General features: G+C 42.5%; 1 protein-coding gene across 1 annotated transcript in view; it reads right to left on the bottom strand.

Annotated features, from left to right (window-relative positions):
- Positions 1-19104, bottom strand: part of CABYR (calcium binding tyrosine phosphorylation regulated) — a 298157-nt gene that overhangs the window by 82260 nt on the left and 196793 nt on the right. The window contains exon 4 of the mRNA XM_086965648.1: positions 12511-13158. Coding sequence (XP_086821774.1) covers positions 12511-13158 — 648 coding nt within the window. The remainder of the gene's footprint in view (positions 1-12510; positions 13159-19104) is intronic.

Here is a 19104-nt window from a genome sequence, read left to right as displayed (position 1 = left end):
GATATAGAGGAATTCCCATGGTGAGACACACCCCATCTTCCAGTTCTGTTGATGATGCATTCCTAGATGTTCATTTGTTGAGAGAATACCCGTAAGGGGGTTACTGTCCATGTCCTTTGGTGCACAGCAGATTTAGTTGATATCAAGAAACCATTCCACAATATTCCTGAACATCCCTTAACGTTCTGTGTACATCTACAGTTGAGGTTAGTGGTACTAAGTGAAGTTAAAGACTGATGAATGAAATGAGTAATTGGCCGCTTCATGCCTCTGCTGATAAGCCCACTTTGGCTGCAGCTAAGGATGGGTTGTTTAGTGCAGTAATAGAAGTGTCCAGACAAGATAGAATGGGAAACATTTCCAAGGAGAATTTATTTAAGGGTTTTATATAGCGCTAGCCAGACCCAAGGGTATTGGAGCGCTTTACAGCGTTATCAATCATAGGATACATTAATATAGTAATATGCACAATGAGTCCTTACGCATCATGTAGTATCTTTGCTACAAGCACAATCACTTGTGAGATATGTTAACACCGTTGTATGTGTAATGCCTCAAGACGTTTCACGTGGTGTCATCGTAGAAGGCACCATGACTCTTGACAGAATTTGGTCATGGACATGGGGTATGAATCCTTGTGAGCACTGAATCGCTTGTAAGAGATGTTAACACAGTTTTGTGTTCAGTGTCTCAGGTCGCTCCGAATGATCACCTTGTAGATAGCACCCTGTTTCCTGATGGGGTTTGATCTTAGATGTGGGGGGTCGTTGATGTAGTCTTTGGGGGGGTCTGAGGTAGAGGTCTAATGTCATAGTGACAGTGTGCTGATGTACAAAAATCTAAAGAGGGGGGGAGAATGGACCACTTGTCCTGTATAACAAGGGTCTTTGTTTGTGTGAGAACAGTCTTAAAAAACCTTCACATACGTACACAGGCAAAACGGCGGTATATCTTGGTTCTCCGCCTCGGTGTACCATAACAGCATGATCATAGGGTCTTTTCTATGTCAATATGCTGACCCCCGCATGGAGGAAGACTAACTGGTTTGTCAGTAGTGGCCAGGAATGAAAAGAGGGTGTGCTCGTGCTCTGATTAAGTGAAGTAAAATTCCCTACATCACTTCTCACAAGTGTTTTATTGAAAAAGTTGTGATGTGGGAAATTAAAATGCAGTTGTGTGTGTATAGACCCAGTTACTGGTCTATCGCACTAATGTTGGTCAACATATTTCAGCCTCATGGATCCTCTAGAGGCTTTTGTCAGGACCCGGGTTTATTAAAGAGTGCTTTTTGACTCTTAGCTCATTTCAAACTATTGATTATGTACTAATCCCAAATACCAATAACATAAAATAAAAATATTGTAGGAAGATGAGTTCTGAAGACCCTCAAGTGCCAATGCTATAGCACCTCATCTATCCTGCAGTGTACCACGTGCCAACTTTGGTCTGTCCAAGGCTTGATATTCTAGAATTACATAATCCACTATTTTGGTACAGTCTGCTTAGCGTCCAAAGAGAGCACTAGCTCGGGGACATCTTAGGAGGTATTCATCAAGACTTTATCAACTGATGTCTCCACCTATTTGAAAGGGATACGTGGGCTCAGGCTATTATTGTCTCTTTGTAAATAGCTGAGAATTTGGAAGAGGTTTTTTTTTTTAATAGACTTTCGAACATAAACACAAAATGGAAAATGATACATGACCTATACTTGTTTTAAAGTATTTTCTGTGCTCTAAGACCGCATTTATATAAAATTTGCTCTATTGAAAAACTACATTAACTCACTTCTGTGACAGAACAATTAGTTTTACAGAAATCTTACTCTGTTGCACAGACTGTTAATTATTCATACCTGAAATGTGAACCCTCGTTAGAGGAGGGACAAGAAACACTGCAGTGTGGCTATCCTACACATCAGAGGCTATGGATATGGAGGAACAGGAAGAGTGAATGTCGTTTCAGAAAGAGATGTAAAAAAACTGAAGTGTAGCCCTGCTGCATGCCACTGCCTTTCATTTTGAAGACCAGAATCACCACGTACAAGCCCCAGGACCCTAAATGGTGGTGAACTCACTTTTGTATTGGATGTGACATGACAACATCTTGAAATGATGTGGTTAAGAGCTTGTACTAGGCTTAATTCATTTGGAATACAGTCTTGACATTTTGTAATGCTCTTTTTAGGCTAATATATCCCCTGAAAGTAAAGTTAAATATTGGTCTATCTCTCTTCTTTGAGAGAGCGGTTATAAATAGAGTTGTGACTATGCTCTGAAAGAGTGGTTAAATACTGTAGATGTGACTCTTCTGGCTGAGAGACCCTACACACCCAACAAAAAGCTACATTTTTCAAATAGCCATTGATTGATGACTGGCCGCAGAGGTTTGGATCTGTATTCCTACCAGAAATCTACTCCCAACCTGCAAACAACCAAATATTTGCAAGGGCAGCCTGAGGTTGTTCACCTAGATTTACATCTCAATATCAACTTGGGTCTCTGCCCTTCCTCAATCTCTTTGGAGGAACAGGAAGAGAAAAGGGGAACCGAGGATACAAATGAAGGCTCAATTGGAGGGGTTGAAGATTTTGAGGTCTCTAATTTACAGTACTGGAGATCACAGTTGATAATGAAGAGGCAGTTAATTAGTATTCAATTGACTGAACAACACTGCATGTAGAGGAAAAAGGAACTATACAGGAACTATACTGATGAAGGTGCCATCATATGCAGAACCATTACTCTATCTAATCCCCCCTCCATTTCTAATGTCATATTCATAGTTTAAAAAGAGTCACCATCTTCTGTATGCTTTTTTAATTTTCTCAGAGAAGAGGTAGGGAGCTTTTTGAAGGTATTTGGCTAAGTCCTAATCTCAATAAAAAACAACTGGAACTGAAATTGGTGGTATGTGATCCTTATTTTTTATTTATTTATTGCGATGTTATATAGCGCAAACTTAACCCGAAGGTTTCAGAGCGCTTTACATAAGAACCAGTTGCAAAACATAAGGACTAAGGATTACATGTGTTACATAAAAGATACAAACAGAAAAAATTGTAAATGTACAAGATGTAAAGTCACACAAAGAAGAGATATAAACAGAAAGAAAAATTGCAAATGTACAAATAGTAAAGTCACTCAAGGAAGAGATACGAATAGATATACTCTAAGAGTCACATAGGAATGGTAGAGAGTACAAAGGTCTACTGCATATACTGTTGATTAGAGTTATCTCTATATACATAGGGAAGGGATACAAATGGATATACTCTAAGAGTCACATAAGAATGGTGGAGAGTACAAAGGTCTACTGCATATGCTAGTGATTAGAGTTATCCCTATATACATAGGGAAGGGATACGAATGGATATACTCTAAGAGTCACATAGGAATGGTAGAGAGTACAAAGGTCTACTGGATATACTAGTGATTAGAGTTATCTCTATATACAGAAAAGCAGTTCCATTAAGTGGGGTCGGAGGGTGGGAGTGATACCGGGGTATGGAAAAAAGGCAAATCAGAAACATTTGAGGATCGTCAAGGGGGAAACGAGGGAGAAGGGTAAAGGCAGAGGGAACGGACAAGATGGTGGGCCAGGATCAGGAGAAAGAAGCGGCTGAGAGCAGCAGCAAAATGGTGGCCATAAAGAAGCAGAGCAGAGGGGGGCAGCCACAGGAGCAGGGAGGGAAAGGGATTGGGGGATCACCGAAGCCAAAACGAGTCAATTAGAAGGGCAAACACTCAGGGGCCACTGGGCAGCAGAGTCGCCGAGGATGTTCAAAGACGCAGTCTCTGGGTCGCAAGGGCAGCTGTGCCCCTCAGGCTGTACGCAGCACGCCAAATGTCTGTGGAAGTCCGCGAGGGTGCCAGAGACGCAGTCCAGGAAGGCGTGCACCCTCAGGTTAAGACAGCAAAGAAAAGCCCGAGGGCGTCACACTGTAGTGTCGAGATTCTCCCCGAAACTGCACCCCTGTACCTGGCAATACGAAAAGGCAACAGCAGTGGAGTGGCTGTAAGATTAAGCGTCCTCATATCGCCTCTTGGTTATTTGGCATCCCTATGCTGAGGGCAAGACGGCTGGAAGTGAAAGTAGTAGAAGGGAGAACGCTGCAATGCAGGGCCCACCAGTTGATGCAAAGGTTCAGCAGTGCGCATATCGATCTGGCAGAGACAGTGGTACCGATGGTCTGTAGTCGCAGCCATCTTGGAACCAGGCAGGCCACGAGTTAGCGCCATATAGTGAGTTCCGCAGAGGAGTACAGGGGTACGCGTTGTTACTCCTGCTGGTGCCCCCGGATCCAACCATACAACGCCAGATTCCAGAAGTTCGCCAGACGAACAGCGGGAGTCAGCGGCCTAATGTCGCAAGGACGCCACCATCTTTGGGTCAGGCGACGGACCGCATGGTGTCCCTCCCAGGTAAGCCTCTCGCCGAAGAGCAGGGAGCTCTTCTCTACACCCGTGCTGGAAACCGGCTCACCTTGGGGGCGAGAGTCGGCGAGAAGAAACACAGGTCCCGGGAGCGCCGTCCTCACCAGATCCAATGCTCGGGGACGATCGGCAGCCGCCATTTTAGCCCGCGGCCCGAGAGCCTCACGGGAGTGTAGATTAGGTAGGCTGATCTTTCTTTAATTATTATTATTTTCAACACTTCAGGGCCCGCGGACAGCCTCGTGAGCTGGCAGGCCGATGCTGTACAATATTTGGTATTCCATGGGATTTCTGTTTTATTTTCTGGCTCTTGGCGTCGGCCACCTCCGGGACCCCTCATTCTTCTTGCGTGTGAGACTGGGACACCCTAGTCCGGGATCCTCCTGATCGGCGCAGCCGCGGGCGCTCCACGGACCCGGCGATGTGTTGGCACAGGTAGTGGGGCGCTTCACCTCGGGTCTGCCGCTGCTGAGGGCGGGCGGCCGGGGCTTCCTCACATGCCGTGCCAGGCGGGCAGTCTCTGCCAGGCTCCCCTTGCAAACTGTCTGCTGAGCCGGACCAGCACCTCTTTAATCTGCGAGGTTGCGTGGTGCTGCGGGTGTCCGTGGAGTTGCTGAAGGTGGTCCCCGGGCTGATAGCAGCCGTTTGCATGGCTCGTAATCTGAAATGTTGGTCACCCAAGGACGTTGATCACAGCTTGATTTACTAATGTATATTCTATTGTATAGAATTGGATCTGATTCAGACAAGTCCAAAGCAGTTGTAGTATGGGTCCCCTTCTGATACTTAAGAGATTATGTATTGAAATTGTGAGGTCAGTGAACTACTGGTCCCATCCTTGTATGCACACTATAATTCCTCTAATAGAACAGAGGATTCATACTTCTTTTACGATGATTTGATACTTTTTTATTCATCAAAATGGTTCATAAATTAATTCCATATCATATATGTGATATTCCTTTTTTTGGTTCTTTTTCAACATATAACACAGTCCTTTGTATACATCCAATGCATTTCGGGGTTATAGTTTACCCCTTCATCAGGGAAAAGACACTATGATCAAAAAACAAAATAAACAGCCTGTCAGATAGGTGATGTTTATGGTGGGGTTTGTACAGTGAATTTAGAAAAAAGAGGGAGGGGGGGTTTAAATGATGGGGCTGGGTGCTGATTTGTGTGATCACCTTAAAAAACCCGTAAACCCGTGGGAAGCCAAAGATTATCAACCATTTCTTACGTGCTGTAGTTTTCCGGTTTATGTGGCTCTGTGGGTAAAAGGGTAAAGTAAAAGTGTTACCGTGCTGCAGCGTATAGGACGGGAGCTTAACTCGAGAAGTTAATACCCTAATGGTAAGGTAGCCGGTGAACTAACCTGGATAGTAGTGGTGGGGTTCGTTCGTGTTCTGTTCGTAAACGCCGGTCAGGACGGTAGCGTCAATGGCCGCGTTTAATCAAGTTCAAAAAGTTGCGATCACGTGGTCTATAGACAGTGAGGATAGGCTCGCGTAGTAGTTCGCGGAGGTGTGGGGCGAGGTATTAGAAAATCTTCTTTGGGAGATGAAAGAATGTATATGTAATTTATTCCTATTGAAGTAAAACAGGAGAAAAATATCGTAAAGGGTATCCGGGGTAATGGAAGTAGGATAAAGTGTATGTGTGATATAAATTTTAACACTGCTAATCTAAACAAAAGATAGTATGTGTAATATCCGGTAGGAACCAATGGTGGGTGTTGATATATCCTATAAACACAAATAATGTATCCAATAAACACAAATAATATGTCACAGTGAATTCACACAGGAATTACTAGGTTGATCCAAGAACAACCTTACAGGTAACAAGAGAGTTCAATTCTATCATTTAAGCCGAATGGCTTCTGTGTAGAAAGTCTTTGAATCCAGGTATTTTCTCGTTGAAGTAGAAATTTGGTATTGTCTCTACCTTCAATTTTCGGAATCATTTCCAATATAATGAACTTTATTTGGGAAATGTTAAGTTTTTCTTCCTGAGAATGTGCGGCTATTGAAGATTTGGTATTTTTAACCCCTTCCAGGCTGATGACGAGCTGGGCTCGTCATGGCGTAGCCTCCTCGCACGCTGATGACGAGCCCAGCTCGTCACGTAAAGTGCGATTTAAAAAATCTCAGCGTGCGAGCGGAATTCCGCTAGCGCGCATAGCGCGCATAGCGCGCATGAGGTTAAGACGGATGTTAGATTTATGTTCAGTGAGTCTTATCTTGATTTTGCGTTCTGTCTTGCCAATGTACAGTTTGCCGCATGGGCATTTTAAGGCGTAGATCACGTTGCTGGAGTCGCATGTGGCATTGACCTTCAGTTTTATCTTATGACCTTTCATGGGATGATTAATTATGTTTCCTCTGATGATGTTATTGCAGTTTCCACAGTTCAAACATGGTTTGGTGCCGGTGTATTTGATGGTAGTTGTGGGTTTGTGTTGAACCAGTTCTCCTAGGTTATGTGCTCTGGTGAAAGCGAATAGTGGAGGTTCCATGAATATCTGGTTAAAGTCAGGTTCCAAGTTCAATAGTGACCAATGTTGGTATATGATCCGTTTAAATTTTGTACTTGCTGTAGAGTATTTCGAAACTACCACTATGCGTGTCTGTTGTTTTTTTATACAGGGTTGTAGCAGTTTCTGTCTATCTGTGTTCGAAATCTTATATTTGGATTCTTCAATGATATCGTCTGGGTATCCTCTGTTACGAAATTTGGTGGCAACTTCCTCAATGCGTTGTTTGGATTTAACAGAGTCTGATGTGATTCTTTTGACCCGTGCCATTTGGGAAAATGGGAGGTATTTTGTCAGATTGGGTTCATGGAAACTCGTATAGTGGAGCATGTTGTTTCTATCTGTTGGCTTTGTGAATAAATCAGTTTCAAATCCCTGTTGGTTAGTAGAAACTTTTACATCAAGGAAGTTCACACATTTTTCCGATATTTCCCAAGTTAATTGAATACGTTCATCAATTTGGTTAAATTCCACAAGAAGTGTTTGTAGTTTTTCCTTGGTGTCTTTCCAGACGATAAAAATATCGTCGATATAGCGTGTTAGGAGTAACAGATTATCTGTCCATTCCTTTTTGGTGAAAATGTGAGTCTCCTCATATTGTTACATAAAGATGTTGGCGTATACAGGCGCCGCCGAATTGCCCATGGCCATTCCCACAAGTTGTTGGTACCATGTATCTTGGTATTTGAAATAACTCTGATATAGTGTAAAGAGCATGAGCTCCATCAAGAACCTTTGAAATGGTGCATCCAGGTCAGAATTAAGTAAGGCTTGTTCAATTGCTTCTATACCTAAGGAGTGAAGAATAGAGGTGTAGAGTGAGCATACGCCCGCGGTACATAAAATCATTTTGTCTTCTGCATCAATCTTTAGATTATCTAATTTAGAAATGAAATGAGTGGTATCTTTCGTGTATGTTCTCATGGATTGCACTGATGGCTGGAGGTATTTGTCCAGGAGTTGGCCAATCGGTTCATGAAGACTCCCACATGTAGAGATACCACTCATTTCATTTCTAAATTAGATAATCTAAATCTAAATCTAGCCGCACATTTTCAGGAAGAAAAACATAACATTTCCGAAATAAAGTTCATTATATTGGAAATGATTCCGAAAATTGAAGGTAGAGACAATACCAAATTTCTACTTCAACGAGAAAATACCTGGATTCAAAGACTTTCTACACAGAAGCCATTCGGCTTAAATGATAGAATTGAACTCTCTTGTTACCTGTAAGGTTGTTCTTGGATCAACCTAGTAATTCCTGTGTGAATTCACTGTGACATATTATTTGTGTTTATTGGATACATTATTTGTGTTTATTGGATATATCAACACCCACCATTGGTTCCTACCGGATATTACACATACTATCTTTTGTTTAGATTAGCAGTGTTAAAATTCATATCACACATACACTTTATCCTACTTCCATTACCCCGGATACCCTTTACGATATTTTTCTCCTGTTTTACTTCAATAGGAATAAATTACATATACATTCTTTCACCTCCCAAAGAAGATTTTCTAATACCTCGCCCCACACCTCCGCGAACTACTATGCGAGTCTATCCTCACTGTCTATAGACCACGTGATCGCAACTTTTTGAACTTGATTAAACGCGGCCATTGACGCTACTGTCCTGACCGGCGTTTACGAACAGAACACGAACGAACCCCACCACTACTATCCAGGTTAGCTCACCGGCTACCTTACCATTAGGGTATTAACTTCTCGAGTTAAGCTCCCGTCCTATACCCTGCAGCACGGTAATACTTTTCCTTTACCCTTTTACCCACAGAGCCACATAAACCGGAAAACTACAGCACGTACGAAATGGGTGATAATCTTTGGCTTCCCACGGGTTTACAGGTTTTTTAAGGTGATCACACAAATCAGCACCCAGCCCCATCATTTAAACCCCCCTCCCCCTTTTTTCTAAATTCACTGTACAAACCCCACCATAAACGTCACCTATCTGACAGGCTGTTTATTTTGTTTTTTGATCATAGTGTCCTTTCCCTGATGAAGAGGTAAACTATAACCCCGAAATGCATTGGATGTATACAAAGGACTGTGTTATATGTTGAAAAAGAACCAAAAAAAGGAATATCACATATATGATATGGAATTAATTTATGAACCATTTTGATAAATAAAAAAGTATCAAATCATCTTAAAAGAAGTATGAATCCTCTGTTCTATTAGAGGAATTATAGTGTGCATACAAGTATGGGACCAGTGGTTCACTGACCTCACAATTTCAATACATAGTAATGAACGTCGTGGGACACTTGACGTTACTTGTGTAGCACCTGAAATTGACAAAACTTCTTCAAACCAGCTGTGCATCTGCCCTACCAAAATCACTTAACAGATTATATCAGGGGTGAGCAACTTGCCCAGTTCTACATTTCCAAAGGAATTATTTCTCCCAATTAAAAACTAGTCTTGGCACATGGGCTGCTGAAACTGGCCCCCTGGATGGCCTGGAAAATGCTCTGCCATTAGTCATGTTGCCTTGCACCTGGCTGAAAATGCTTTTGCTCAGCATGAAAAGCGAAGATGCCCACAGAGCCTCCTCTAAAGAAGGTGTGGACGAAGGTCATATTTAGAAACAGGCCACAGATGTGCATGGCTGGAAACCGAACTGCAGTACCACTACAGAGTGTTGTGCTGATGTTGAACAACGCCACAGTTCTCTCCCAAAATGGGCTGAACCACTAGGTTATAGATCAAGAAAAAGAGTGCAGTAGCCGTGAAGTACTTTCATATCACATGAATCTTTTGAAAATAAAGAAGCAAAGGGGAGGTGCAGATGGAAGGAAGGAAAGGGTGCAGCCAGATGCAGAGAAAGCCATATCATCATCATCATCATCTTCATTTGTATTTGTATTTCTACGATAGATTCTGAAGTAATCATCCATACCAAAAGGTGATGGCATTTCTCAAATTTTTTAATGCAGCAAAGTTAGGCATACTATTATGATTAGTTCATCGCCCATGGAAGACAGAATCCAGTCTTGAAAGTGTGTGAAAACAACACCTGAGGGCATACATTGGATGTTGCTCCTCTTTTGTTCGGGCTTCTCCTCAGCACCAACTGAAACAAATATGGTGTCATGATTTAGAAGATGTGTCTCGTGGATACATTGAGGCCCTTGTTTATGAGGGCTTGCGCTGCTGTTGCATCCCTTGTGACGCTGCAGCGGCATAAACAATGTGCCACACTGGGCCCTATTTACAAAGTGACGCATCTAGGCAGATGCGTCACATTGTAAAGCCCTGTGGTGCATTATACCTGCATCAGGTATAATGTAGACATGGTGGGCATTCCCACATAAAAAAGCCTCCTAGAAGTGGTGCAGAGAATTCTATGAGATTTCACTGTGGCATTCCTACAACTTGACTCCATCACAATCCTTATGCCTGCTTCAAGCAGGCGTAAGGAGTGACGCAGGGCCTTTTACATGGGACTCACCCATATGATATGATACATTGCCGGAGTTACGTCAGTTTTCCGACCCACTCCAGCAATGCTTCATTACTGCTCCACCAGATTAGTCAGGTTTCCTGACATATCTGTTCAATCTAGCGACATGGAGCGCTGTAGTATATGTACGGCGCATCTATGGTGTCAAAAGGATGTCATAATGAAAAGTGTTGCATTGCTGTTTTTCTCCAGAGATGCAACACTTTTCATAAATGAGGCCCTGAGTTTCTGCCTCACTCTTGGCCTACTCCATTCTTGAAATGCTGTAGTCTGAAGGAGCTCAGGTAGTGCAAGAAATCCACACTTTCCATCTCATTCTGAGTGTTGCGGTATATCGGGGGCAAAAATTACAGGTGGAAATACTGTTACCACATAGTTGCAGTATTGCTATAGGCAGGTTTTGCACGTATTTCCAGCGTACTATCGCAATATAGCGAGCACGGACCTGGACCCGTCTTATCCTCTGTGTTAGTAAACAGTGTTCCACTGTTCCCCTTAACACCGTGTTAAGCTGTGTAAACTCCTACAGGTAAATAACTGGAGGAATAGGTGCGAGTAAAACCCTGGCTTAAAGTGCAACAGGTGCGAAACTCTTACTGTTGAAATTTGGAGCAAACTATTTTATAAGCCACTTCAAAATAACCACAGCACTTAGGACCTGGTTCGCAAAACACATTTAAATCTAAAAGTGCAAATTTAAATCTGTGTCATCTTATGTTCAATATTTTTCCAAGCTTACATGTTTCTAGTGGCGAATTAGTCCTTGGCTGTAGGGGCTAGCAGAACAGCTCATTTGCCCTGCATTCTTTTAATTTTCATCCGCAAAGAAACAATTTCTATAGTGGATAAAACTTTCCCTGCAGTCATATCGAATTTAGGTAATCCCTTCCATGCTTCCACCCTCAAAACACGCATACACACTCCAAACAGTATAGATTCACGACTGTCTTCAGGGTAAGAAATTTACTAAGATTTTGTACGGTGTTTGAGTCAAAAAATTGGCGCAAATCGGCTCAAAATCTTTCTTTCCCCTATTTACTTTCCAGCACTAAACTTGTTTAGGGCTGGAAATCACAGAAAAGTAATGCGAAGGGCGTTGCCATGCAACCACCCGGGGTTTTTCACGCTAAACTCAATTTACTAAATTAAGTAGATTGTGTTTAGAGTGAGAAAATTGCGCCCTTTTCAATCATGCTTTCATTTCTTTTTCCTTTTCCAACGTTGCATTCGTGCTGCACTGTGCAGCATGCATACAAAGTGGGAAAAACTTTGCATCGTGTCTGGGAATCGTATTTTGTACAGGAAGGGTACCCTTCCTGTACAAAACCTATGCTAGACTAATGCACAAACCCTAGAGCTATGGCGCTAAGGTGTGTGCATGGCGCATGGCAGCTGAAATCAGCGCAGGTGCAAGGAAAAGGGGAGGACAGAGTGATATCTCTGAAGGTATGGTGCTCTCCTGCGCATTCTCTGTCGCGCAACGCAGCGTAGCCTCTCTGGGGCTGCGCTGCGTGACGTTTTTGGAAATCTCCCCCTATGATTTTGCATGGCCGTACTCTTTTCCTCCCTTATCTTGCACCTTACTCAGAAGGAAAGCAAGCAGATACTTCCACATTGGCATGTACAGCCATGCTCGGATATCCATTTTATTAGAGGAAGTCCACTTTCTTACACCTGTAACCTAAACTTATAGGTGCACAGTAGTGCATGTATCCGGTATCTACAGTAAAGTAATGTGTATGATTTTGCTTTAATTTAACCCGCATTGAAAACAGCCTCAAAGTCACAGCAACTAGGGTGACTGCCAATACGGAGTTAAATACAAACCATTGCATGATGGTCATTATGGCTCAACATAATCACATCTGACTGAATATTATTCTGCTTTTCTCCAGAGGCATTTTAATTCTACAGCTCTACAGCATATGCAGAAAACAGCAATAGGCATTTGAAATCCTTCGTTGTTCACAAATATCAACAAGTGATGTTTGCCTTGATGCAGCCGTCGCAACTGCAATCAGAAACTGAGATTGAATAAACATACCTTGGCGTGCAGTTCGCGGATCGCACACTGCAGAAGCCGATGGTCGCCTAGATGCTGCAGATGCTACGCCCAAAGTAGGAGTGTTAGGATATGAAGCCATAGGTGGTCTCTGCTCTTGGCCAACATGAGCGTAGGACTGAGCGGCAGCCATTCTTTGACTTTCATCCATCGGGACTGCAACAGAGTAATACATTGGATTTCCTTGAGCATTCATTTCATGAGCTGGACTTGGGTTGGGAGAGACCATTCGTTGATTGCAGCCGTCTGGAGTCATGGCAACTGGCACAGGTATGGCAGCATACCTTCTCTGTGGGTTAAGGTCGTTTTTCGAAAGAACAGCATGTCCAGGGATCGCTTTCCAATCATGTGCTTCTTGCACGTTAGAACCAACCAGGATGTAAGGTGGAGCCGCCATTCTTCTCTTCTGATCTTCTGAAATCATGTATGCTGGAGAGTTCACCATGCGCGAGTTCTGCTGGCAGTGCTGGTCCATGTAGTGGGGTCTCTGCATTTGTTGCATTGGTTGCATCGGTTGCATCATTGGCTGCATTCTCTGGTCCCAAGAACCTCCTCCTTTCTGTTCATTCAAATCAGTGAGGCGATATAGAGTCCAAAGATTTGCTGGATCGTCACTTTTAGGCATCATTCCTGAGAGAAGAGAGAAAAAAATGTTTTACACACCGTACAAGAGCTGCATTTTTTTATACATGTGTGAAGAACTTCTATTTACGCATACAAAGACAATTTTGCCATAACATCCAGGGAGTCAGTTGGGAAAAGCTGATTCCTGTGAGGCACTCCTCCCACTTACAATGCATTACCCTGTTGCCCAGTTCAGTGCTGCACGTGGTTCTATGAACAAATAATAAGATCATTAACTGGACTGTTGAGAGTGGGACATACAATGGGGTCGCTTTGAAGCAAGACCCAAGTACCAGCAGGGGATTCAGCAACAGCTCGTTCTTATCAACTAATAACTTCTTGGAGAGACAAGAAGGGATAGATGGACATATTATCAAGGGGGTTTATCTCCGCTTTTTTGGCTTTAAAAGCCAAGAAAGCGGAGATAAAATTATCTCCCTATTACCTAGCCGTCGCTAACACCAGTTAGCGACAGCTAGTAGGAGATAGCGACCATCTTGGGCCCCGCTTTGCATGTCAGTGAAATTTATCACTAATGACATGCAAAGTGGGCGTGCCAAGATGTTAGCGACTGGAAACAGTCGCTAACATCGCTATCTCCTATTAGCAACTTTTGGAGATATTCGCACTAAGCGCGAATATCTCCAAAAGCTAACACCTACCCCCGAGCAGTTCTTAGCCATGTTATCCAATGGTAGGTGGATAACATGGCTAAGAGCATTAGCTCGGTAATGCATGAATATCGCTGACTATTCAGCGATATTCATGCATTTCGGACGATTTTTATCGCTTAGGAGATAAACCTTGCTAATAGCAAGGTTCCTAAGCGATAAAAATCGCCGCAGCTCAGCGATAAAAATATTGCCGCAAAGCCAACATAGCGATAATTATCGCTAGTTGTTGGTAATATGCCCCAGAGTGTCAGTGCTAATAGATCCATGCACTAACAGCATTATTGGCTCGGAACAAGTTAATAATGGTCAGTGTTGCCCTTTACCTTGCTCGTGCTTTGTTGTGTCCTAACTACACTGGTGAAGGCAGGTACTTTGCGTTATTGACTTTCTGCTGGCAGTCATGCTACTTAAGGAGACTGTAAACAGAGTTCACTTGAACAAAGTATCACGCATATTTGGAAAACGCCCAAGATGCTGTGTGTCAACTCTAAACTGTGCTGTACGCTTGCATACATTTGATTCTTCGGTGTTCTGATCAAGATGGTGAAATTAACACTGAACCTGAAAACCCAGTGACAGAAGTTACTTCTTCATTTTCGAAAATCTCTGACAGTCTCTCACCATGTTCAGTAACAAGATCAGGTCGGATAATTAAAGCGCCAAGGAATTTGATTTAACAAAACTGATTGTGTGTGTGTGTGTATGTATGTGTATATATATATTCACTGAAAAAACCATAGGTTTCACACCAGTTATAGTTAGCTGGAAATTTTACTGATATAAAACCATTGAAATTCCCACGTTATAGTTAGATGGACTCACTATAACTTGCGCGTGCAATGCACTGCTGATGACATCACATATTACATCACTCATGACATGGTCAGTGACATCACTCATGACATCACTGATGACACCATCCAGTGAATGTGTGTCTTTCTGAAAAATAAATATATTTTATATATGTATATGTTAAAGTTGATGGAAGAATAAATGTTTAAATAAGTGTCTAAATGGATGGTTTTTAAAAATTGATTGGTTAACTGGCTTAATAAGACATCATCAGCAGTGCATTGCACGCGCAAGTTATAGTGAGTCCATCTAACTATAACGTGGGAATTTCAATGGTTTTATATCAGTAAAATTTCCAGCTAACTATAACTGGTGTGAAACCTATGGTTTTTTCAGTGAATTTAATAGGTTTTTTAAATGCTAATTCCTAACTATAACTGGTGTGAAACCTATGGTTTTTTCAGTGAATTTCATAGGTTTTTTAAATGCTAATTCCTTTGTATATCGAGTTTCTAACGTTTTTTTTTTTTTACAATTTGCTGTTTTTTTTAAAGTATTCATTTTTTTTATATAATTTTTTTCTTTTGCGCTCTGGGTGCGCGCTCCGGGAAGCTTTCAGCTAAGCTCTCCTGTAAGCTTTTCCGTGAGCTCATCTGAAAGCGCACCCAGAGCGCAACTGTCGTTCGTGAAAAAAAATATGAATTAAAAGTTAATAATAATGCAAAACATTTCGTACCATACAAATAAAATTAGTTTTTTTTAATAAGGAAAATGATTATGCATTTCTGTAAAAGTTTGATGACGTCACTTCGGCGCGCAACGTAAGTGCCCTCGGAAGCGCCTACGTTCGCGGCGCGTAAACGCACGCAAAAGCGCCTACGATCGCGCCACGTTTGCGCCCCGGAAGCGCCTACGATCGCGCTGCGTAAACGCACCGGAAGTGCTCCGGAGCGCGCAGCGTAAACGCGTCGGGTCATGTGACTCTAAAATAACACTTTTCATTGGTTGCTAACAGTTTTTTTTTTACAATGAATGAAATCCCCACCCATTTCCTTCACTTCTTCTTTCACTTTTGGGACTGAAAGACCTGCCTTTTTTGCTGTTGCATATTTCTTGATTAATCATGGCTGCCAGACCATCCAGCAGTGAAGATGACTCCAATGATTTCATTGATGAAGAGCCTCCTCAGCCGAAGGTCAAAGAACATTTCATCTGGAAATTTTTTAAGTTTCCAGCAGACCAGAAAAAGGTGAATGCACCAAAAGTAGAGTGCAGGATCTGCAAACAGGTCCTGTCACGGGGTAACCCCCAAAAAAAGTATTCTTTTGGCAACTTCACCATGATTCGCCATGTGGAGAGGAGGCACCCCCAGAATTTTGCCCGGGAAAGTGTCAGGGCTCTGGCACAAGAAGTTCCCAGAGATGGGGCCTCTACATCAACAGGAGGAGCAACTTCTTCTGGGAGAGAGCAATCGCAGGAGCAGGTGGCAAACATACAACCTGCATTTAACCATGGGGTCGTCAAATGCAGATACTGCAATCAACTCCTCACCTATGGGGAGCAAAGTGTCCTGCTCATGGTTCGAGCATTGGAGAAACATCGCTGCCCTTCCCACCCCTAATTTTTTTCTTTTCTTTTTGCTCCTGTTGAGCAGTTTCCATTCCCTGTTTTTGTTCCTGTTCAGTTAAAAGAAGAAAACCAAAAGTTATTTTCAGAACTACCTCCAATTCTCATCAAAGAGCTATATTCTTAAAAAAATGAAGAGTAAGTGAAATATAGTGCATTGATAATTGAAAGGAGAATGAGTAAGAAAGAACAGAAAGGTATGAGAGGTGAAAGGAAGTGAAGTAGGAGGAATGAAAGAAGGTGAGTGTTAGAAAAGAAAGTTATGACACAGTGAATAAACTGGAGGCCTCATTTCTGAAAAGTGACGCATCGCTACGTGAAAACAGCGATGCGTCACTTTTCTGGACGCACTCCTTATGACATTCCAGATATGTCATATTTAATATATGACTAATCAATTCGCAAGGAGTTACAGATATGTCAGTATTTCTGACGTATCTGTAAACACAAAAGTAACGCATTGCTGGAGTGCGTCACAAAAGTGACGCAACTCCAGTAATGTGTCCTTTCACATGGAAAAAGCACCATGTGAAAGGTTTGCTGTGAAGCAGGCGCAAGATTTTGGCGCAACAGCATCCTAAAAGTGACGCACTGCGTCATTATTACCAAGCTTTTTGCAGGGGAACACCCCCTCTGCATGCATTATACCTGACACTATTTTTAAAAAGTGACGCATCTAGGTACATGGGTCACTTTTTAAAACTCTGCGCCACATTATATCTGCATCAGGTATAATGTATGCAGAGGGGGCAATCCCTCGCAAAAAGCTTGGTAATAACGACGTACTGAAATCTATGAGATTTCTCTGCGTCACTTTTAGGATGCTGTTGCGTCAAAATCTTGCGCCTGCCTCGCGTCACTTTCATGTTTACAGATATGTGAGAAATACTGACGTATCTGTAACTCCTTGCAACATGATTCGTCATACATTAAATATGACACATCTGGAATGTCATAAGGAGTGCGCACAGAAAAGTGACGCATCACACCAGCAGTATAATAAAATGTGCCTCGTTGCACTATATTTAAAGGATGCAACAGCATCCTAAAAGTGACGCAGTGAAATCTCAAACATTTCACTGCGTCGCTATTACAAAGCTTTTTGCGGGGGAACACCCCCTCTGCATGCATTATACCTCACGCAGATATAATGTGGCGCTTGATTTTAAAAAGTGACCCATCTACCTAGATGCGTCACTTTTTAAATATAGCGCAACGAGGCGCATTTTTTTACACCACTGGTGCGATGCGTCACTTTTATGTGTGCACTCCTTATGACATTCCAAGTAACGCATTGCTGGAGTGCGTCACAAAAGTGACACAACTCCAGTAATGTGTCCTTTCACATGGAAAAAGCACCATGTGAAAGGGCTTGCGTCAGTCTAACACCTGCTGTAAAGCAGGCACAAGATTTTGACGCAACAGCATCCTAAAAGTGACGCAGTGAAATCTCAAAGATTTCACTGCGTCGCTATTACAAAGCTTTTTGCGGGAGAACACCCCCTCTGCATGCATTATACCTGACGCTATTTTTAAAAAGTGACGCATCTAGGTACATGGGTCACTTTTTAAAACTCTGCGCCACATTATATCTGCGTCAGGTATAATGTATGCAAAGGGGGCATTCCCCCGCAAAAAGCTTGGTAATAACGACGTACTGAAATCTATAAGATTTCTCTGCGTCACTTTTAGGATGCTGTTGCGTCAAAATCTTGCACCTGCCTCGCATCACTTTTATGTTTACAGATATGTCAGAAATACTGATGTATCTGTAACTCCTTGCAACATGATTCGTCATACATTAAATATGACACATCTGGAATGTCATAAGGAGTGCGCACAGAAAAGTGACGCATCACAACAGCAGTGTAAAAAAATGTGCCTCATTGCACTATATTTAAAAAGTGACGCATCTAGATAGATGCGTCACTTTTTAAATATTGCATAACAATGCGCATTTTTTTACACCGCTGGTGCGTCACAAAAATTGACGCACAGGAGGCGCAAAACTAGCAGCGCAAGGCCTTCATAAATGGTCCTGGATTTTCCCCGTGCTTCGCCGGTGCGCGTACCATGCGCTTCCCCCGCGCAAAACGAAAAAATAAAATAAAAAATGTAATGCCCTGCAGGACCCTATTTTAGCCCCTACATCAAACCTAGGGGGTCAGAGGGGGTCTACTCTTCCCCCTTATGGTCATTTGCCCCTTTTTTTTTCAAACCCCTTGTGTCTCGATTTTACCGAGACACAAGATGGCGGCCGCTCCAGACTGTTTAGAATGTTTACAGACACCCAAGAGCCAATCAGCTTTCTGCGCGCAAGTCGCGTGTCGCGCCTGGAGCGCACTCCGGTGCGCGCACCGGAGAGCGCATATAGATATATATATTTTTTTGAACCTAAATTACTCAAAATCCACTGCAGCACATATCTTGAGACATAGCAAAGGCACATCGGGCTACCAGTCCCTTCAATTTTGCCAAGTTTGCTGGAAATCCATTCAGCCGTTCGGGCTAAAAGTGAAATCGACGCCCTATGGAAATTTACATGGGGAAAACGCGTTTTGGGACCCACCTTTTATCTCGGCCCCCGCTTGACGTATCCCCCCCAAACTTTCAAGGAAGGACCCGAGCTCGACGAGGCCATTTTCAGGAAATTTTCAGGCAGATTCGTCAACCGGTGCCAAAGTTATTCCAAATAGAATTTTGAGATTTAACATTGAAAAAAATCCTAACTATAACTACCTACTGGCGACCGCCAGTAGGTTATATATATATATATATATATATATATATATATATATATATATATATATATATATATATTTCCAAAGTTGCCCCGTTCTTTGAGGATGCACACCACAGC

Source organism: Lissotriton vulgaris, chromosome 4_1 (genome assembly GCF_964263255.1).
Source record: "Lissotriton vulgaris chromosome 4_1, aLisVul1.2, whole genome shotgun sequence".
Lineage (NCBI taxonomy): Eukaryota > Metazoa > Chordata > Amphibia > Caudata > Salamandridae > Lissotriton > Lissotriton vulgaris.
The sequence above is the reverse complement of the archived record's forward strand: the minus strand, read 5'-3'. Positions and strand labels throughout refer to the sequence as shown.